General features: G+C 30.8%; 1 protein-coding gene across 1 annotated transcript; it reads right to left on the bottom strand.

Annotated features, from left to right (window-relative positions):
• Positions 1-21,638: 21,638 nt before the first annotated feature.
• On the bottom strand, positions 21,639-22,383 carry LOC143579440 (uncharacterized). Its single transcript, XM_077062749.1, has 2 exons — positions 21,939-22,383; positions 21,639-21,871 (listed from the first exon to the last, which is right to left on the bottom strand). Exons 1-2 carry the CDS (start codon positions 22,381-22,383, stop codon positions 21,639-21,641), a joined length of 678 nt encoding a protein of 225 aa, XP_076918864.1.
• Positions 22,384-23,983: the final 1,600 nt, after the last annotated feature.

Below are 23,983 nucleotides of genomic sequence, written 5' to 3'. Positions count from 1 at the left end.
GTAAAAATGAAGAGTTCAAGAAAAAAAGTTCAAAAATTATATGGAAATCCGAAATTGAACTTGTGACCTTCAAGTTACAAAACCAGCACCTTACCAGCTGGCCAAATGTTTCAAATGTTTTTTAGGTGGTTCCTTCCTAATTTATAAGGTGGTTCCTCTAATGTTTTATATATACAAATACATTATTATTTTGAAACTCGGGTGGTTCCGGGGAACCACCCATTTCTACTATAGATCCGCCCCTGGGCAGATTTGGCGAAGGTGGTGGCGTTGATTGCCAGAGGTGCGCCGGAGACGATAAAAATGACAACGATAGTGGTCGTGCATGTTGCAGGACTACATAAATATGATTTACAATTGTTCATTACTATTATTGCGAAAAATAATTAAAAATGATAACTTATAAATGTCAAAAACTTTAGTATTAATACTATAACACAATGTTTTGTAGCTAAACATGCTAACATTGTGTTTGATATAACTTATTTAACAATTAAATTTTAACCTTTTGGTGCATATTCATTATATATACTAAAAGTTTGTATTAGAATTTCACTTGTAAGATAACAAATAAATATAAATTATAAAGGTTTTTTTCCCTCTACATCACTTATCTAAATTATGATAAAATGTTGAACATATAAAAAAAATTGAAAAGAATAAATATATATAGATAGGACATGAAAGGTGTAAGACATAGGGGAATCTATAAGAAGGACAATTAAACATGAAATTATCTAACTATCCTTTCGATTAAAAAACAATAAATCTAAGAAAGACATACGTGACATGCCTGAAATCACACAAATGAGTTTTCAGGGTTTTCTGAACTGGAATGTCGAATGGGTTTCCACCTTATACTTTCCATATATATATATATAATGGTTAGAATAAAAACCTTCATGAATTGCAAAAACCTTAGAAACCCTTCCTTTTAACTCTTGATTATTATATATCAATGGTTGTCATTTGATGGAACTAATTCAATAGAAGTTAATATAATATTACATTAAGTACTATAAAGTACAAGAAGGTTTGTTTGTACACATATATTTGAACTTTCTCTTTATTTGATAAAGTATTGCAGACTCCAAGTTTTTTTAGCTTCAAAATTACATCGACTTTTTTTTTAAATTTTATTAGTTTTTATTTAAAGTAATCAATTTCATGTTTGGTAAATACTTTTATTTAACCATAAGTTTGAGTAAATACTTTTAACTTTTTATTCCTTTTATACTTCTTGTTATACGTTAAATTATTAAACTAATTTATTTCGTTTTTAATTAACCATTGTATTAATAATTTTCAATTTTGAAATTATATTATGTGAAATTAACTAGTCATGACTACAAACTGTTTGTATTTACTTTTAACTTCTTTTTTTAAACAAATTTTGTATTTTAGTTTAGGTACTCTACAAAATGAGCATTTGGTCTTCTACTTTTCAATCTTTCAATCTCTTGTAAGATTTTTTTTATTGTTTTTTTTTCACTTTTATGATTTATTTCTCATTTATTCTGTTGTTTATCGGAAAGCTACATATGTAACATTTATCATAAATAAGTTATACATACATTTTATTTTTATGTATATATTATGCACCACAAAAGTTACAAATTTAAAGCTTGTTAATTTATGTATTTAACATAATTTACATATTTTAATAAAATTTAACATAATTTGCATAAAATTTACATTATTTGAAGTTAAATTTTACATAATTCTAAAGTATGTTAAAAAACATGGTCTAATAAAGGTTACATATTTTAAAGTTAAAAATCTATATTAATTTACATATTTAACATAGTTTACATATCTTAATAAAATTTATAAGAAAAAAGTTACGACTGTAATATCTATTTATAAGAAATATATGTATACATTATGTAACATTTTGTATACATAAAAAAGTTATAAAATGTATGCATACATAAAAAAAATTTACAAATGTAACATTTATAAGAAATAATTAGTACATTATGTAACACTAAAGTCACAAAATTTTAAAGTAAATGTTTATTTTAAAGGCGCGAATGTCAAGAATATACCTGTTTTAAACCGATCAAAAACCGACATCTGCTTGTAACGACACCCTTAGTTTAAGTTAATAAAATAACTTTTGCTTGGCATCGTAATCATTCATAATGCACGTTAGGTGACTTTTGATCGATATGACCTAATACAAGATCATAACCACTATCGTTGTTGTTGTTGTTGTTATATTTTCAATTTTTGTCATGTAAATCGAATGGTGATGATTAAATGGTATTTTTATGGAAAAGAAAACGTAAATATATATAAAAAAATCAAATACTTCATTAACAATAATTACAGTTATACAAAATCATAAACATGATATTTATAGCAATAGAAAATAATATTTATATATCAACTTCGTAAATAAATAAATAATAATATTGTTAAATACTTCTTTAAATATAAATAATAAATAAACACAAATTTAATATATAAATGATTGTCAAGTAATTTTAACTAGATGGTGACCCCCCGCGTTGCAGTGGGCTCGAACTTATTTAACACATATGTGCATATAATACAATAGTTAAAACAATGAGTTTTCATACCTATATGATTAGACGAATATAAAACAAATGACTCATTTATTTTGATCTTTACTCAATCCATAAGTGGTAATTCCTTCTGGTAGTTGACTATTTCAAGTCAAACTGTCAATCTTGGACCTGCAAATTTGATTAGTTACCATTCAATGATCCAATGCAATATCAAACAATTATCGAATCCGCCCTTGTGACCTTAGTATATATCTACAGCTTGATCGATCTGGCATCCCAATTTCCGATATTGCCCTTGTAACTTCATAACCAAACTGCCATTTGAACTTCTGAAACTGATCTGCAGTTTGTTTACAAAAGTAAATATTGACTTAGAAATGTACAAAAACTACTCTTAGTTTTACTATTAATTCAAAATTTTCGTTAATAAGTTCAATCTGACAAACTTTTGGCAAACACCCTATGAAGAAACACTAATTGACCCCGGGCAGATTACGGATAATCTGGGGGTTAAATAGATGTTTCCCACGAGGGGTTAGGTCCGGCAAACATGGTTCTTCTGATGACCTGCAAAACAGACACCGTGAGCTCGTCACTGAGAAGGGGGGGTACCTCCTTGTGACCACCCTCCGGCGTGAGAATCAGACTAGATCGCTTTTGAATATAAGTGTATATTAAGAGATTGCTAGAGAAGATAAGATAATGAGATATCAGATAATGTAAGATAATGTAATGTGTCCATACCATTCCAATGTGTAGGAGTATTTATAGCCGAAGGTAGGTTTCCAAGAAGGTACAGCCGGCTGAATAGTATTCCTGTTCTGCCAACTGTGGGCTACGCACATGCCATGCTGGTGGTTGGTGGGTAGGCAGCGGCTGATAGTGACCAGGCCGGCTGTGTACTATTCCTTTTCCACCAACTGCAGGCTATGCACGTGCTACGACAGGTTGGTGAGTAGGCAGCGGCTGATAGTGACATTAAGTAATAGAGCATGCTGCTCGTTGTACTGTTGTCAGTGAGCTGTCGCAGCTTTGGTCAGATCTTTTGTCCATACCTCGTCAGGTACAGTACAAAAGATCCTCCAGTAGCGTACGGACTGGCTTATTTGGGCGGGAGTTTTCCCGGCTTTGTGCGGGAGTATTCCCGGCTTGCTCACTCCTTCTTCAGGTGACATTACTGAATTATTTAAGAGTTAAGTGCCTTGTGCGTGTAGCCTTGCTGCGCGGGTAGCCTTCCCTGATGGCTAGTATCCGTTGCTGCGGGAACAGGCGGAGTACGTCGACCATTGGGAGGCTTTTCCTGCGGGAACAGCTTGCGTACCTGCGCGTAAGGACGTCACGTCTCTGAGCATGGTGGGTCATGCGGATCCAGTTGGTTTCTGCGCAGACGTCTCTCTTCAAGGTGAGTCTTGCGAGTTTAGCCTTTGCGCAGACGTCCCTGTTGAAGGTGAGTCTTGCGGGTTCAACTGCGCAGACGTCCCTCTTTGAGGTGAGTCTTGCGGGTCCAACTGGGCTCTGCTGGGGACCTACCTCTTCACCCTAAAATACCCTTTGAATTGTTATAAAGTTTGGCAAACGCCCTAAATACCCTTTTAATCTTTATATCATCATGAAACGTCCGGACCAATTGTAATATCATTTCTTAATCTGATGCAATTGAATAAACTCCAGATTCCCAAAATATCCCTTTAAGTAAATAAAATTCAATGACCATGTGCAGATGATTTACAAATATGTCTTTGAAGATGCGGTAATACTTTTTTTTTTTCAAAATTTCTTAACTTATGATTCTTTTTAAACATGTGTTATGTTAAAATTTATAAGAAATAAAGTACTTGAAATCAAATTCATGACGGGATTCCATATTTCAGGTGGAATTTATGACCAACTCAACTCACATGTTTACAACTTTGGTTATTACAAACCGGCTCATCAATGCTTAAATAAATAGGTTAAAGGGTTCATATTTAGGCTGCATGATTTTATGCGAAGCTTCATACCTTAATAGCCACCCTTTGACCTTTCTTGGCAAAGTCAACAGGCTTGTGGTTATTCTCAATGGAAGAAATCCGCCCGATATCTATATAATCTCTCTGAGGAATGCAAATTGGAGTTCCAATCTGCACAAAATAAAAATATATTATTGGTAAAATTATCCAAAGTGACAGAAAAAACAACTTATTTTTTATATTAAAAAAGTAGACAAAAATAACAAACAAAAGTTATGCTTAGGAACATACGACTACAAAATAAATTTGTCATAGATAATGCACGGATAGACCTGTAAATAAACCGAACAAACACAAACACGCCATGTTCACGTTTATTCGTTTAACTTTAACAGAACAAACGGTCATGGTAAACGAAAAATATGTTCTCCTTTTGACCTAAGAAAAAAAAACGTTTTCGCACGATGAAAACAAAGTACTTCGTCTGAGTGAAAATAGTAACATATATTTTTGCCCAATAAAAACGGAAAAGAGTCGATATGGATATGACTATATGAGTTTGCTTTTTTTCTGCCAGAACAAACTAATCTAACCCGCAACAAAAATTTAACATTATAAATAAATTTTTGTTCGGTTCAGAAAAAGCTAAAAACACTAACATTTTAAATAAACTAATTTGACCCCTTATAAAAGTGTAATACCGGATTCAGAAAAAAACTAATTATATGTTTTAAAGTCTTCCAAATTTGATAATAACAGTCATACCAAACAAATTTGTTTAAGCTGCTACTCATTTATTGGTTTACTGAACATTGAACAAAAGGTTATCAAAGCCTTTTCATATGGTTCTCATTAGAAGTTTTAAGCCATCCGTACTATCTAAATCGCTCGACTGTTGCTTAAAACAATTTTAACAATGTCATTTGAGCATGATAATGAGGCATAAAGAATTTTATATTGAATTGAATCTTACTTTTTTTTTTTGTAAACCATAATCTTCACCTTGGCAATCATACATTTCAGTGCTGAAATTCAACAATAAAGAAATAAGACTATAAACACAATCTGGGCCAATCCTTTAAAGTTATGAAATCAAGCCAAACCTAATTCATCATAATTTCATCTTTATTTTTTTAAAATTTTTTAAGCACTAACTTATATACTTTAAGCTCTATCTACCCAATATCAACAACTCGAATTGCACAAAGACAAGATAAACTGTTACCTGTTTTGCTCATTTTCCGAGTAGGAGCAACATAGCGTCAATCATGCTACTATTTTCGCTATCATTAGACCATTCCCATTGACAACCCAATGGTGGGTTAGGTTGCCACATGGAATTAAAAATAATAAAAAACTAATTATTTTATACTTTAAACTCACAAACCAGTTCACCAAATCAATCTAGTTTGCATCTATTGTTTTGCCATGTGTCAACCAAACACTAGTGTATGTTTCTTTTTCCTTTTTCCTTTTTTTTTCTGTTAACAATTAATTTAGTATAAAATTTGAGATTTGTTTAATAACATAAATTTAGTATATTTTTTGCTTTATTCCAACAATTAATTTAATGTGTATATTGATTTTGTTTAATAAGTTAAGTTATTTGATTTTTTTTAAAGAAACTAAAAGCATAGTCTTGTTTGTTATTTGTTTACGAACATCTCGATACAAATTTTATGAAAAACGGAGTTCTTTAAAAAATATGTATTTTTCATAATATAATTACGATATAATATTGTTGGTTCATAAATTTATTATCATTAAATTTTATTTTTATATATATTGTTTCAATAATTATAAACTATATTTATTTAATATTTAATAATGAGTTTGGTTGAATTGGGTTGGATTGTGAATGAGAGTGGAAAATTAGGTTAGGTTGGGTTGTATAGGTGGAAGAAAGAGAAACTAATTTTTTAATGTTAGATTGGGTTGGATTAGTTTGTGAATGGCAATACTCTTAGGACTAACTACATCGGAAAGCTTTGTTTAATATATTCAATTTCATAATACATTAATGAACTCCGGTTTCACGTCGCCATCGAGCACCGTTACCGTCGCTGGTGAAGGGTAGGGAAACCCTAGGTCGTCACTATCTCTCACTTAGAACAGATTACAACAGCTCCCCGTACGTTTGATTGAATCGATATTATGCGTTGTCAAATTACAAAATCACCCATAGTACTGTAGCATAAATTAGGAAATTGCCCCTTATACTGTAGCACAGTACTTCTCCTTTAATAGATAGTATAATGGATGTCGTGACAATAATTTGGAAATAATTAAATAAGAAAACTAATTACTAAATGTCTATGAACATTACAAAAGTTAAGAAAATATCTTCTCACGTATTATTGTTTAGGGATGAGCTCGGTACTGTACCGGTACCGAAAATCCCGATCCTGAAAATCGCAAATTTTTGGTACCGGTACCGAAATGTTCGGTTCGGTACCGGTATTTAAGGTAAAATTCGGGAAATACCAGTACCATACTGTACCGTACCGGTCCCGAAAACTCAAAACCTTGGTATCGATTCGGTACCGACGGTACCGAAATCGGTATCGATTTCGGTACCGGTACTGGTTCAGTACCGGTACCAATCGGTATCATACCGATTTTTGTTCATCCCTATTATTGTTATATATTTTAGTAATGCAAAATTTAGTTTGTTGAAATCCAAAAATAAATAATCATTTGTGACAGAGAGAGTATATGCTAAAAAAAGTAATTGATACATTAGTTTGAGGAAAGAGTGAAGAGAGAAAAATACCTAGTCAATGTTAATTTGATAGTCGTGAGGGAGTGAAAAGTAAGAAATGAAGATTACTATAATACCCTTTCTGTAAAATTTCTTAATTTTTAAAAGTGATGTATGTGGCAAAATGTGAGCCACTCATTGGGTTTTTAGAGTTTTCTTAACTCTAAAGAGTTTTCATTTTATATATATCCTATATATATATAAGAGATGGATAATTTGAGAACCTTGTTAAGTTTTAAAAACTTAAGAGATTCATTCTTAATCATTAAATAGATTAGATTATGTGGTTGATATTAAATTTGGAGAAAATTATTGTTTTCGTTCCTGTGATTTTAAGGCAGAGACTCAATGAGTCCTTGAAAATTTTTTTGAACTGGTTGAGTCCCTGTGGTTTCAGAAACAAACAATTTGAGTTCCTATGGTTTCAGTAAAATGAACATTTTACCCTGAAAGTTAAGTAATGGCAGGGAATTAAATGGTTCGTTTCTGAAATCACAGGGACTCAACCAGTTCAAATATTTTTTCGGGGACTCATTGTGCCTCCGCCTTAAAACCACTGGGACTTAAACAGTAATTTTCTCTTAAATTTGATTAAAAAATTAAGTAGCAGAGAAAATAAAGACGTACAGTGATTACACTAATTTAAACGTCCATTACACCTATGCAAAAAGTTGACTCGGTGCGTAAAAAATTCTGTAATTTTTTCACGTACATGTAACTTACATATATTACGTATATGTAAAAAAAATTCAAAAAAAAAATTGTTATGTTGAGTTCTTTCGAGTTCTTAAAACTCAAAGTGAATCTCAAAAGAAATCAATCATATATATATATATATATATATATATATATATATAATCAGGATCATGTGAGAACCTTTCGAAAATTGAGAACCAGGAGAACCATTTTGGACCACAAAAAACCCAAAAAAAAAATCATAAAACAAAAAAAAACGCATATATAGGATCAGGATCATATAAAAACTTTATAGAAATTGAGAACCATGAGAACCATTTTGAACCACAAAAAACCCAAAAATAAAAAAAAAATCATAAAACAAAAAAAGTAAAAAAAAACCAACATTTTTATTTATCATCCCGGTTTCATAAACAAAAAGTCTTGTTTTAGCTAAATTATACATATATGTATAATATGTACATATATGTGCACACATTTTTTATACACATATGTATAATTTAAGGTAAATGATAATGTATATATGTGTACATTACGTAACTAGAGATTAAATAAAATTATACACATGTGTATAGGTATGAAACGAATTAAAATTTTTTATTTTTTATGAACTGGAATGAAATATAAGAATTTTAGTTTTTTTTTTACTTTTTTACAGTTTTTGTTTTGTTTTATAATTTTTTAAATATTTTTAGAGGTTTTTTTAGTGGTCCAAAATGGTTCTCAAAGTTCTTAATTTGTGAAGGGTTCTCTTTGGATCCGTATCCTATATATATATATATATATATATATATATATATATATATATATATATATATATGCCCTATAATTAAAGACCATAATAAAGCATCCAAATTGTTAAATAGTTTTAAACATACGACCATAAAAAAAACCATCCACACTGGAAAAGTGTTTTTAAGACATCCAAAATGACAAATAATTTAAAATACTGATAAGATCTAAAAATATGGATTATGGATATTGACTATAAATAAGGCGTATGCTTTAAAAAGATTGGACTACTAAATAACTAATATAAAAATCTATGTATTTTAATAAAAGAAAATAACTTGGGACACATGTCATTTGTAGATTCATTTCTAACCTAAAATTCTCACTTAAACTATTATTCTATTTTTAAATAAACATATTTATGTTAGGGTAATTAAAACATATCAACTAATCCTTTAATCAAATAAATGATTGCCTAAATTATAGAAGCTAAAAATATGCAGGTATTTATATCAATATAATTAAAATATTTATATATTTAATGACATCAGATCTACTTTTTTTATTAAATCAATTTATATGCACTTTTGAGTGTATGAGATGAATGTGTGAAATTCAATTAACGATATTTATAGGTCTAAGACGGTAAAGACATATAAAAACTATGAATGAACAACACTTTTATTCTCACATATTTAATCAACCTCCATGAATCCATAAAGTTTTCATCTATCATTTTCGAAACTGTAATTTATTCAAGCTAATTTTATATTAGTCACGTACCCGCGTGACGCAGCAGAGTACATGTGTAAACCCAATGACGGTACGTTCGTAACCCGAAGTTGGACGCATAACACGTGTAAAGCCGATATGTGTGTAACTAACAATCAAACACGCATAATCGGCACCTGAATGCATTAAACATGCTTAACCGACACCGAGCGTGTAACTCACGCTGATTACTTGTGTGCTACATGGTGTTGGGCGTTACCAAGGTTGGGTATTTCGCGTTACGCGGAGCTGGACACGCGTTTATCGGGCCTGGTATGTATAAACAATGTCATCCACATAACTGATGTTTAAAATGTACAACAATTTCAAATAAACCAATTTTCAAACCAACCCATTTTGACCTGAAATCCATTTGGACCAGACACCATTTTAACCCGAATATTGTTCTGACCCGATACCATTTTGACCTGACCTCTTTCGACCTGAATCCATCCCGACTCGAACCAAATTAAGCAGCTTTCGTATTGACTTGTTACTCTAATTCATTCTATCCCATGAGTCGAAACCCCCGACCTAATCCATTGTCGGTACTTACTAGTAATCATGTAAAATGTTAATTTTTTAAAATTAACAATCTCTAGAAATACTATAATCAAATTTATAGAGAATAAAAATACTCGTTTTTATGGATTAACTTTATGAAAAAAATATTAGCATGCTAAAAAGTTATGGTCGTTACAAAGTCATTGGGGTAATTTGTTTTAAATAATGGATAAATGTGTAATTATTCTATAAAGGAACAAAATTTGTTGAAGTTGAAGGACTAAAATTGAAACTATTATGCAAGAAACTAAAGTAACCATATATGTTGTGCTATAAAGACAACATTGCCCTTAAAAACACTTAAATTTATGTTTATTTTGTTGTACAATGAGTAAAAAGTTAGGTACATTTTAAAATTTAAGAGGTCTCTTCTCATGCTATATATATATAGTTAATATAAATATAAAGATATGTTATATTCTTTATTTTGTTTGAATTCACTATTCCATCAAAAAATATTATACAAATACCCGTGCGATGCAGCGGGAACACAGACTGTTGATAATGGTTTGGTTTCAATTTTTAAGAATTTTGTTTCGGTTTACGATGATCAAAAATCGCTACTAATTGTTTATTTAAAAACCGTCAAAATCGGACCGCAAACACAGCTACGTAAATGCTAATTTTCTTTAAAAACTAAGGACATATCATACTCAAATTAAAGAGAATAAAATTTTCGTTTTGTGGTGACAGTTTTTTTTTAAAAATATTAGCGTATAAAAAAATTATGACCGTTTAAAAGTCGCGGGTGAAAGTTGGGTTAAATGTAAAATTAAAAAAGAATATATGGTTAAAAGTTAAAGGGCTAACGTTTTAACTATTACTTTAATTTACAGAATTTAATTAAAGTTGAGTGGGCATTATTGTAACTATGTTTAAAGAATTGAAGTTTACGTGCTTCATATTTTCTAATGGACTATTTACCCCTTTTCAATGTGTTATGTAAGTTGTACCATAGTTAATTAAGATGTAAATTACTTAAAATCTAATTGTCTTAATTTGCCCATGAGTTATGCATTATATATAATATAGATGTTTACAACTTATAAAATCGCTATGTGCATCTTTTTCGTGATTATGAAAAAATTGTGTGAGAATATGCCATGAATTCGTATATATATTCATTAGAAAATATGTTTTGAACTTATAAAAACATTTAATTTGATACACACACACACACACACTAGATTTTATCCCCCGTATTACGAGGGTTGTTTTGCATTATTCGTTTCTAATAGATATATATATATATATATATATATATGGATTTTAATTTAATTTATTGTACGAAAGTTAATAATTAATATACTTGAGGTTTGATGATAAAATGGTTTCACAAATAAATGATATGTTATAATCCGATTTAAAAGCCATCTAGGTTTGGTGATACCTATTACCCGTTTATTTTCTTTATTATAAAATTGTTTTTTAATTATAAATAATATCTTTTTTAAATAAAAAAGGATATTAATTTTTAGTATATCCCTATTTTATAGGATTTTCATATTAAATATTTAATGAGATTAATTTTTAATGTAATGAGATGTTATAACCCGTTTAAGAGCTATCTGGTTTTGGTAAGACCCACACCCATGAATTTGGGTTAAATCAATGAGATGTCTCCATTTAAAAATCAAGTAATCTGGTGGCTTTCATAAAAGGGGGAGCGACCACATTACGACACATAGGATTTTAGGGTTTTCATTTATACATACATATATATATATAAAATAAAAACCCACTTCACTTTAAGAAACCCTAGAAACTCCTTTATAGTCATTGAGTAAGCATGATCTATAGTTCACATTTAAAGAGGAGTTTTGGAGTAAGGGTGCTGAGTTTTTTTATACAGTACTAGGTTAGTATCATGTGTGATACACGGGTTGGATAGATAATATTTTGATTTTAATAAATGAATATAAAGATTTATAAAATCAAATAAATTACAAATTACAGAAGAAAAAAAAAAGAATCATAATGAAGTTATCATAAATAAAAAAAAAATTATATATGATTATGCATTCCTAGCTGGTAACACTTAAATTATATAAGAAAAGAATATCATTAATTAAATACTTTGATTCATAAATATTATAAAAAAGCATATGTATTAACATATTTTTCATATAATGTCTTTCGGGATGTATCACAAATTCACAACCCTAAAGAAACTTGGTCCCATTGAAAAAGTCTGTAGAGGTGTATTTGCTTATGCTAGCATCATTAAATTATATATGTTTGATTTACAAATAAAATATGAGAAACCACCAAAAAGATAATCAGTTGATCATGATAAATAGACAAACCAATATAATCTTAACAGAAAAATTACTCATGCTAAACTATAAAATACATATGATTATCCGTAAATGAATACATCTATTTATTTTACTTATATACCCTTTACAAGAAGTAATATAAGTTAACTTTGCAGATAAGGTAGTTACACAAATAAGAAATAATATATAGATTATAACACTGTTTCATTTATTATATAAAAACACAAATTATTACACAGTTCATCAGTTATATCAACAAAGTATACATGTTCTACAAATGCATCATTATCGGTTCTTAAATTAGTCATAAGCATAGCATTTACATCAAATTTATTATGTTTGTAAAGTTTAATCAACTTTTTCCCCTATTTGAAAATAATATGGAAACCCTATGGGAACAAACATTGAGCAAATGTAACATAATAATCAATAAAAACACATATGGTGATAGAAATTAGAAACTACTATTTAACAAATTCAGTAGTATTGTAAAAAATTTAAGACATTAACCTAGATTATAACCAAAAACAAACATGTAAACAAATCGTAAACCTTAGAGGTTTATTATCGAGTTTTGGAGAAATCATGAAAGTATTTACAGATAAATCGACACACTTGAGATTTGATAGACGATAGCTTGAGATTATGTGATTGATTTTTTATCTCTAGATAAAATTTCAAACTGCAGTTTTTGTGTCTGATATTATTTAGGGAGAAAGTCAATTATGTCAAATATGATTTAGAGAGGCACGAAAAGTCAGCATATGTGTTATAAATTATATGGAAATTAATATAATTTTTTTATAAGAAAGGGTTGGTTACGGGATACCTATTTATCAATTTTGATTATGTTTTTATTAAAGAAGTAGAGTTTTAATGATTGAAAATAAAAACTTGCAAAATGAACAAATATAGACATATATACTCTCTTTCACTACATGTGATTATATTTTTAATGCATAACGTATAAGTGTTTATGCGATTCTCACAATTTTCTAATTCAAGTTAGTTTTAAACTGGACACTTGTATATATATGATATCGTCTAAAATATACATATTATAATATAATATTTCCTACACTTTTAAGTATTTTTGAACCAGATTTTATTGAGTGTTATTATTAATTAGTTCATATGTGGGGTTTTAAGGTTCTAAGAGATAATAAGCAAAAATTGAGATGAAAGAATGAAACTCTAAACATGGTTATATATTTTGATTTTTACTTAAGTTATTTTTATTAATCTATAATCATGATTCGTATAAATATAAAAGAATAAAAATCCTAACAATTAGAAATATTGTACTAATATTGAATTATGATGTTAGTGGTTTTCTTCATGCAGGCCACGTTAAGATGAGATTATGAGAGCCCACTACATAAAACAAAAAGGCCTATGAAAATCAAGTTTGGATTGGGTTGTGTTGTTGATAGACGGACACATGTAAATGAATGACGGGAGGCTTTCTTGCAAAAGGGGAAACAAGGTACTTATATAAAGTCAAAAGGAGAATAATAGAAGGGAGGTCGGCAACTGGAGAGAAAAGAAAGATCGAAAAGAGGAGGTTTTGGAGTTTGACAGGGGGCTGCCCCTATTGATTTGGAGAAAGAGAAAAAACCTTTGGTTCAAGCAGAGAGTGTTAGGGTTCAAAACCTACTCATTCAAGCATCCTTATTATTGGTTTGAATTTATTATTTTCGTCATGAATTTATTGTTTGAACTTATTTATTTTCTTTTGTTCTTGAGTATGGTTGTTGGCTAAACCACTTAGACCACCAAAGTTTATGATATTTGCTTTTAATTATGGTTTATGATTAAGTAAGAGGTTTCTTGTGATTCGATGCATATATGTGCTTAAGATTGTTTGATGAGTTTTATTGTTTCAAAGTTTCCTTGGTGATTGTCTGTCATATGATAGGATTCCGTTAGGTTATCTACTGTGTGGTTTTGACTAGTTTATGGTTGATTTGCAATAAAGCCATAGGTACAATATTAAAAAATCAAATAGACTTAAGAGTGCTGCTAATCTAAATAGCTGTAAGGTGATAGATTATATGATAAGTCTTGGTTGTTTAAGATTGTTAGATTTAGTTCTTCGTAAGGAGTTCGTCTAGGTTTGACTTTTCAACCTTGTTTATCTAATCGAGTGAATGCTTTAAATTACCTTTGATTTCCGCGCTGTAAGGTAGGATTTCTTATAGAGGTACTTGTCATAAAATAATTAGCGACCGTAAGCGAGTCTAATTAAACTGGTGTTTTAAGAACTTAATAGAGATCCATAGGTGTCTTCTTGAGAAGGGTCAGAGGTCCTGTTCGGGTTTTCTTTTAAGCGTCTATTTTATGAGTTCCATAACTTAGCATTTTCCAACTATTTGATAATTGATACATTAGGGATTCTAGCCTAGGTGGTTGTTTGTCATCATTTGAATTAAGTCTAGGTTTAAGTCGTCTTTAAGTCTTATTAATTAGTTTAAATTAGTTTAAACTTAGTTTATTAGTAAACCCCCTGAAAATAATAATAAATAAATAGTCGTGTTTGTAGTTAAGTCTAATTTAGCTAGTTTACATAATTTAAAGAGTCCTGTGGGTTCGATATCCGGACTTACTTAGCTGTACTAGAGTCGATTGGTTCACTTGCTGGTTAGTAGTTTTAGTTAAGTTAAGAGTCTAGAATTATTACTTAGTGTCTAGATTAACGTTTATTTAGTTAAGAAATTAATAACTACTTTTAACACATCAATATAATATGACTGATTAATTATAAAGATTACAGTAATATTTAATTCTTTAAGCCAAGTCCTTTAATTTTGTTTCTTTAAATAATAATGATGATGATGATTTATGAAAGAATAATAAGCACTCATGTGAGTCATGTCATGTCCGATGGAGATCCTTCCGAGGTCTCATAAATTACAATAACATCACAATGCTACACCACTATTATTAGTTATTATTATTAATTATCTATTTAAGTAACTAATAACAAGAGTAGCATATTTAAAGAAAGAGACGGTTACAGAACCATTTACCAATTTGATTATCCTTCTATTTAAAAGGGTTTTAATGATTGGAAAATTTTTTGCCAAGTGGCACATTATAATGCAATTAAGTGCCAAGTGGCACAATAGATTTTTATATATTATAATAGTAGATTATAATATATATTAGCATCTTTTTTGGTGTTGTGGGTATGTGAAGGCTTTCTCTCTCCTATCATATTTGAAAATTATACCTGCAATGTAAGAGTTTCCTAAGCACAAGCAGCAATCAAATCAAATCAAATCAAATCAAATCAAATCAAACTGTACTAATTCATTATGCTTTGCCACATAACTTCTTATGCATTTGACTATTTTTATATATGAAATTTAACATTAATTGTTATATTATAATAATATTTTTAACATAATTTAATTTTACTTTTCACATATTCTATTTTGTTTGTTTATTAGTACATTTGACTCTTTTTAAATATGTAGTTTAATAATAATTTGTTATATTACAATAATACTTTTAACATAAGTTAATAGAATTTTACTCTTCGCATGTTCCTATTTGGTTTGTTTATTTAATCGAGTATAAAAATATTTATATTTTTAAATTTAACATTCTATAACTTTTTATAGTATACATTAATTAAAATAGCAACTATTATTCTTAAAATAGTAACTTGTTACTCTCACCGTGTATCTAAGATGGTCAAATAATTTTTTAAATAAGTTTAAATATTTATAAAATTTACATAATTTTAATACACATACAAAAATTATTTTTTAAGTAATTTTACATATTTCAAGAAAGTTTACATAATTTTAATATAACTTTTCATGTTTTTAAATACGTTTACATATTTTTTATAACATGTTACATATTTTTTTAATATGAATATTTAAAAAAAAAATATTTAGCATGCATTTTCGTGTTTATGTTATTATAGCATATTTTTTGGGGTTACATACTATTTTTATCTTATAAAAACGCTAAAATTAAATCTTTACATATTTTGATATATGTAAAATTATTTTTAAAAAGTTCAAAAATGTTTTTAAATAAACTTACATACTTTATATACTTAAAAATAGTTTTTATTTACAGAAACACGTTTTCATGTTTTTAATTATTTACCAATTTTTTAAATAAGTTTATAAAGTTTTTAATATGTTTACATATTACGTTTAAATATTTTAAATGACTTAACAGATTTTAAAGAGAAAGACAAAAAGAAATGGGTGTTTTTTCGAGAGATGTGAGACTTTTCATAAAGTAGAAAATAATAATGGGAAGAATTGTCAACGAATGTTGAGAGAGAAAGATGCTATAATAAAATGTCCACACTACCCTTGAAAGTTAAATAACAAATCGGTAATGTGGAAAAATATAGACCATATGAAGGCGTTCTACGGTTTTCTTAACTAGATAAGAGTTTTCATATTATACATCTCCTATCTATCTATATATATATATATATATATATATAGGATTATGTTCATTTCAGAAGTGTTTTTAGAGCGAGAAGTGCGAGAAGTCATTACAACCAATCTTAATTTTTCTTTTATTCTTATTTTATTTTAATAGATGGGGGTATTTTAGTACAAGGTTTTTTCCCCATGTATGGAAAATAACAAATCTTTAGGATAAGTTACACATATTTTTGTTTTTAATTTAAATACTTTTATAATATAACTAGTTCTATCTATCATAAAAAAAAGTTTGACCAGTTCAAAAAATATACAACTACTAAACTTAATAAACTATTTTTTGTTTTAAATTGTTTGTTTTTTTATTTTTAATTTATGATTAATTCCTTTATCATAACTTTTCTAAGTTAACCAAATATAGGAAGATTTCAATTTTATACCGAATTCGTAAAACCACCTCACAGTATGCAATTGATCCTATGCACAATAAAATTTACACATACACAATTCAAAATACCGCATACAAATATACTAACACAAGGTAAAATTTACACGTACACAATTTGAAATATCACATACACTGTGCATATATAAAACTATACACGATAAAATTTACATATACAAAATTCGAAATACCACCTACACAGTACATATATGAACCTACACACAATAAAATTTAAATATACACAATTTGAAATACCACATAAATGAACCTACACATACCACAATGCTAACCTACATATACAAAACTACTTCTACCAATTTGTATTTAACTACACATATTACAATATTAACATACACAAACAAAAGTTGTACATGCAATTAATAGTATTAAATTAAACTTGTAAAATATTCTCAATGTATAAAAAAAATCATGTTTTTTTTTAATTTTAACTATTTTTTAATAAATCTTTTTATGTGTAGACAAATACGGGTTATGTGTAGGTAAATATTAGTTCTGTGTTGGTGCAAATAAAAGAAATAAAAAATCTATGTAGGTGAAATAAGTTATGTGTTGGTGAACACAAGTTAAGTGTAGATGAATATAAATTAACTAACCATTTGTATAAGTGAGCGTGAGTTATGTGTAGATTATTATGTTACTTGTGTAGATGAAATTATTACCATTTACTTGCATATACATTGTTTTTCATTTGCATATAAAAAATAATTTAAATGAATAATATGAAACTGTAATGTAAAAAAATTGATCATGTAGATATTCATTAAAATTTTTCTTAGAAGATATGTTTTATGTAAAAGCTAAGTTATTTTTTCTAAAAATTTGTAACCTTCTAAGATAATTAATGTGGAGAACAATTTAGGAGTTAGGAAATTAATGTTTTAAAACAACTAGAAGGGAGACCAAATTACCCTTTTATCATAAATATGTGGTATATTATTTTTCTCTTAATTACAAGTTTGTCATTATCATTATGCACCATTGATTTATTTAATCAATGGTTGAGATCGACTTCTCGCACTTCTCACTATAATATTACTTCTCACATGATCAGTCCCACACACACACACATATACATATACATACATACATATATATATATATATATATATATATATATATATAAGGGTTCAAACAAGAATAAAGAGTTTCCTAGGAATGGTAAGAACAAATAGATTTTTGACATGTGGCATTAAAACCTATGGTAAAAGAATAATTCTAGGAAACTATGTCAGTTATAATGGTGAAAGAGTAATTCTAAGAAACTATGTCAGTTTTTGGTAATTTTAAATCTCAACCATTGATTAACATGATCCTATGGCTATGATTTATTCTTAGTCTTCCTAGGAAATAACTTCTTTTTACTATAACCCTTCCATATATATATATATATATAGGGGAGGGATATTTTGAGAATCTTGTTGAGTTGTAAGAACTTAAGAACTTGATTCTGGACAACTCATTTAATTAAATAAATTGGCATATGTAGTTGAGATTAAATCTGACAAAAAGTCAAAGTAGGAGAGAGAATAACTATATACAGTGATTACACAACTTTAAACGTTTGTTACACATATGTAATAAGTCGACTCGGTGCGTAAAAAATTTTGTAATTTTTTACGTATATGTAACCTACATATATTACGTATGTGTAAAAAAAATTCGAAAAAAAAAATTGTTACACTGAGTTCTTTCGAGTTCTTAAAACTCAAAGAGGTTCTTATTTAAAATCTCCCTTATATATATATATATATATATAGAGAGAGAGAGAGAAAATGGTTTAAATAAAAATAAATAGTTTTGTGAGAATAATAAGGCTAAGGGTAGTGGGGCTTGATCCAAGCCCAAGTGATCCAATATATTTACGACACATAGGCGGTGACGTGGCATAGGATCAAGCCCCAGAGGGTGTAGTGGTCCAGGTGATCCGGGGCTTGATTGAATTTTTTTCATTTTTTTTAAATAATTTAAAACATTACATTAATAATAATTTAAAATATTACTAGTCTAATACAAGATTATCGGGTCTTCTATCCCACAAATGCTCGACCAACTCATGCCGAAGGTTGTCGTGTATCTCACGGCTCTTGATGATATTTAAGTTGTCGAGTCGTTTTTCATTGGTGATCGTCGATTCTTGTCTTGGAATATCACCTTGGTAGTTTTGACAAATAGCGTGACCCTCGTCTTCTAGTATCATGTTGTGTAGGATTACACACGTGTAGACGACTTCCATTATCTTCTCCCTTGTCTAAAATTTTATTGGATTCGCCAATATTGCCCATTTTTTCTTTAGGACTCCAAACGCCCTTTCAATATCTTTTCTGGTCGATTCTTGTCTCTTCGTGAAGTACTTTCGTTTGTCAGAAAGTGGAGACGCATAAGCTTGAACTAGTGTCCCCCATTCGCTGTAAATACCATCAACGAGGTAGTACCTGTAACACCCCGACCAAAGGCGGATTATACATCGGGGCGCCACATATTGTTTCATTACTCGTGACACTATTGGGTGTCAATATTTAATAAATACATTCATTCGCGCACGCGCAAAGTAGACACAAGATAACATAAAGCAACATAATTCAATATATTATAAGGCAAAATATTCGAACAACCATAACTTGTCATGATACATTTTAATCTAGGTCCAAAAATAAAGAAAACTTCCTACGTGTCCACAAGCTCCAAAACAGCTACTGCAAACCTGAACATGTGTTAAAATAAACGTCAAACACTTGCGTGTTGGTGAGAAATCAAGTTTAATACAATACATAGATAACCATAAATCTGCGCGCAACATGTGTATGTCTGGGTTTCGACAAGGGTGTAATCAGATCGGGACCAATTCTAAGAGACAAGACTGCCAGTGCTCACAATTGAGCTCACAAACAAGACAAACTGTGCATGTGTATACAAAAGAGAAAATCATAAACGATAGTTCTCCCGTGTTCATCTAATGGTACCATGAAAACTGCGGAATAGACCGACAAGACGGTTAATGATCCACACATACAAATAAACAGCCAAGTCTACGTCCTCAACACATGGGATACTGCGCGACTAAAGTTCATAAACAAGTTTAAGACTCTAAGTTTGTATGAACACATGAACATCCCAAAACATTAAAAGCAAAAAGGGATTAGGTACGAGATTACTCACTTGATAAACGATGCGGTGTAAGATAAAGCAAGAACCAACTTTAAACAAGCACAGGTTAACCTATAATTAAGATTATTGTTTTAACGATCTGTTTTAAGTCTTGATTATAAGTTAGCATAATTAATAAGTAAATTATTATATATAATATATATTACCGGAAAAGCAGGGCAGAACAGGAAGGAAGACGGAGGCAGAGAGGGAGGCGGCAGAGAGAGCAAGGAGCAAGAGAGAATAAGAGAGATTAAGTGTTTTGTGTGTGTAGTGTTAGGAAAAATAATGTTATTATTTATAGAGAAACCCTAGGAGACATAAATCCAGAAAAAGGGGAAAAGATTCCAAGACAAACAGAACAAGACAAAACAAAAGATATCAAAAGGTATGGCAGCTGCAGGGGGCAAGATAAAGCTGTCAGGGAACAGTAAAAAGGTATGGGCGGTTCAGATAAAGGTACTGGTCAAGCATGGCAAAAGCAGATCTCAAAAGATAATGTCAGTCACTTTTTCTGTCAACCAATGGGGTTGGTGCGCATGCTGCGCCGAAAGTAACTTTTCAGACAAAGCAGATTAGGTCAACAGCACAAAAGATAAGACAACACAAAAGCAACGGCTAGATTAAACAGAAGAAAAACTAAAAGGGTTTAGCGAGAAGGCTAAGGCGCGAAGGCAGACAGAAGGTCAGGAGAGCGCGAGCGCGAAGGCAGACAGAAACAACCTTAACGCGTCGCGGAAAGAACTACATTTCTAAGCGCGTCGCGGGAAGAATCACATTTCTTAGCGCGCCGCGGGAGGAACTAGAATTCCTAGCGCGCCGCGGGAAGAACTATAATTCTTCGCGCGTCGAGGGATGAACTACGATTCTTAGCGTGTTGCGAGAAGAATTCGTCTCGCGTATCGCTGAAACAGGTGGTCTTCACGCAGGATTCCTTGCAAGGGGTCTGCGCAGACAACCTTAGGCGGGAAGGAACAAAAGAGTTAGAAGAAAAAAGAGGGAAACAAGGCGGAAAGAGAGAAGGAGAGGGACGGGACGGCGGGAAGGAAAAGAGAGGAAGAGGCGGGAAGGAAAATATATTATTATTATTAAAAATAAAATAAATATTAAATCATAAAAGAAAGAGATCGGGTCAGAGAAACGGGTACCTGGGTCGGGTCAGATCAGGGCAGATGTCACAGTACCCGTACTTGAAGTGTTCTCCAGTTGTAAAAAATGCCTGAGGGGTTTCAACCCCGTCGATAAGGTCATCGAATATTGGTGATTGATCGATAACATTAAGGTCATTATTTGACCCGGCAACCCCAAAGAACGCATGCCAAAACTAAAGATCCTGTGACGCCACCGCCTCAAGTACAATAGTAGGGCCGAGGTGATCACCTCGGTGGAATTGACCTCGCCAAGCAGTAGGACACATAGCCCAACCAACATGCATACAATCGAGGCTACCGAGCATCCCGGGGAAACCATGCCTTTCACCATGCACCTCGTATATGCGTTGGATATCATACATTGTTGGTTTACATAAGTATCTCCGCTTGTATAGCGATATGACCCCTAAATATAATTATTTAAAATTATATAAATAAATGTAAATAATAAAATTTTAAATAAAACTATATACCTTTACAAAAATGGTTAAGCGAATCGTGTATGGTTTTTTTAGCCATCTGTAGATACTCGTCCAACATGTCCGAGCCAACACCATACGCTAGTTGCCGAAGAGCGGCGGTAATTTTTTGAGTAGGCGTGAACCCGGGATGACCTCTAGCGTCATCCCTTTGATGAAAATGCTCAAAGTGCTCCGGCAAGTCATTTGCTAGACGCATGAATAATCGTCTAGTAATTCGAAAATGGGTTTTAAAACTTTCCTCACCATATGTGGGATCGGGGCTAAAATAGTGACGTATCAAAGTTTCATTAGCAGTCTTTCGATCACGAAGACGTGGTTGCCGGAATAATGGGGCTCGAGGGCATCTTTGATCGATCAAAAAATTTATCGTCGTTTGAACCGCTTGACAAATGCGTTCGTCTTTTTTGGAAGAATTGGAAGACGAAGACGATGCCATTTATAAAAATGGAGAGAAATATAGTTTTGATAGAGGGAAAGTATGGTTTTTTAAGAGAATAAGAGAGAATGGGGTGAATTTTAATTAAAATGGAGTGTGTGGATTGGTATTTATAGGTTAAACAAAAAAAAACTATTTTTTAAAAACCTCAATCAACCAAACCAACGGCTATATGCACACCCAACGACTCAAAAGAGCCCCGTGGTCCGGCTCGCCCCAGCTATTCGCGCCCCTCCTCGCGTGCGGGTGGTAGTGGTGTGCGCGATCAAGCCCCACTGCCACCTAGATCAAGCCCCTTGGTTCACCCCCCATTACCCTCAGCCTAAAAATCAATAGATAATGGACATGTGGCATAGTTTTTTTAATTTAGAATAAAGGATATCTAGGTAATTTTCTATATCAATTAAATTAAACTGAAACGGTTTTAGGTCCTACATTCAAGGGTTGGACATGATTAGTTTTGTTTTTTTTAGAGTTAATGTCCATTTTCATCCCTGTGGTTTGCTGTTTTCGCCACTTCAGTCCAAAGTTTGAAATTTTGTCAATTTAGTCCTTATAGTTTTAAACATTAGCCAATTACGTCCTCTCGTCTAACGGCATCCAACTATGCCGTTAGTTTAAGGGGCATTTTTGTCTTTTTCCTGTTTTTGTTTAGTTAATGGCCAGTTTCGTCCCTGTGGTTTGATACTTTTGCTACTTCAGTCCAAAGTTTTTATTTTTAATTTATTCAGTATTTTTTTTTTGTCTATAGCCCTTAAGAGCATAATCCAAGCCCAAAACCATCGAGCATCAACCAAAACAGGTTTACGTTTACTCTGTCAATAACAATAATCACACCCTCCTCGTATTTAGTTTCTAGACAATTTCTAAACTCTCCCCCATGGTGGAATTTATTGGTAAAGTGGTCAAGGTAATTCCCTAAAACCGTACTATACCGATAAAACTAAAATCGTTTCTTTGGTTAATGCATAATAGTTACGGTTTAGAGATTAACATATTATAGCAAACATCTTGGTCGAAATCACATCAGGAGGTCGAATATCCAGCATTTCCATGTTTGCTCAAGAAATCGATACACTAAACGCATGTGTGTTTTTCAAATTGTGGTGTTGTTCTTGAATTCTTTATATCGACTACAATTCTAAGGATGAATTCGACGAATTCAAGAACAATACCAAGATTTGAAGAACACGCATGCGATTTAGTGCATCGATTTCTTGAGCAAACATGAAAATGCGGGATATTCGACCTCCTGATGTTGATTTCGACCCTGATGTTTGCTACGATATGTTAATCTCTAAACCCTAACTATTATGCATTAATTAGATAAACGATTTTAGTTTTTTCGGTATAGTTCGGTTTTAGGGAATTACCCTGACCACTTTACCAATGAATTCCATTATGGACTGATGTAGCAAAAAAAAAAAAAAAAACTAAATAAATTAAACATAAAATTGAAAATTTTTCAAACTTTGGACTGAAGTAGCAAAAGTATCAAACCACAGGGACGAAACTGGCCATTAACTAAACATAAACAGGAGAAAGACAAAAATACCCCTAAAACTAACGGCATAGTTGGATGCCGTTAGACGGGGGGGAC

This window comes from Bidens hawaiensis, unplaced genomic scaffold (genome assembly GCF_021521415.1).
Source record: "Bidens hawaiensis isolate Kalapana, Puna unplaced genomic scaffold, B.hawaiensis_p1.1 tig00029752_1, whole genome shotgun sequence".
NCBI lineage: Eukaryota > Viridiplantae > Streptophyta > Magnoliopsida > Asterales > Asteraceae > Bidens > Bidens hawaiensis.
This window is presented reverse-complemented; position numbering and strand designations above follow the sequence as displayed.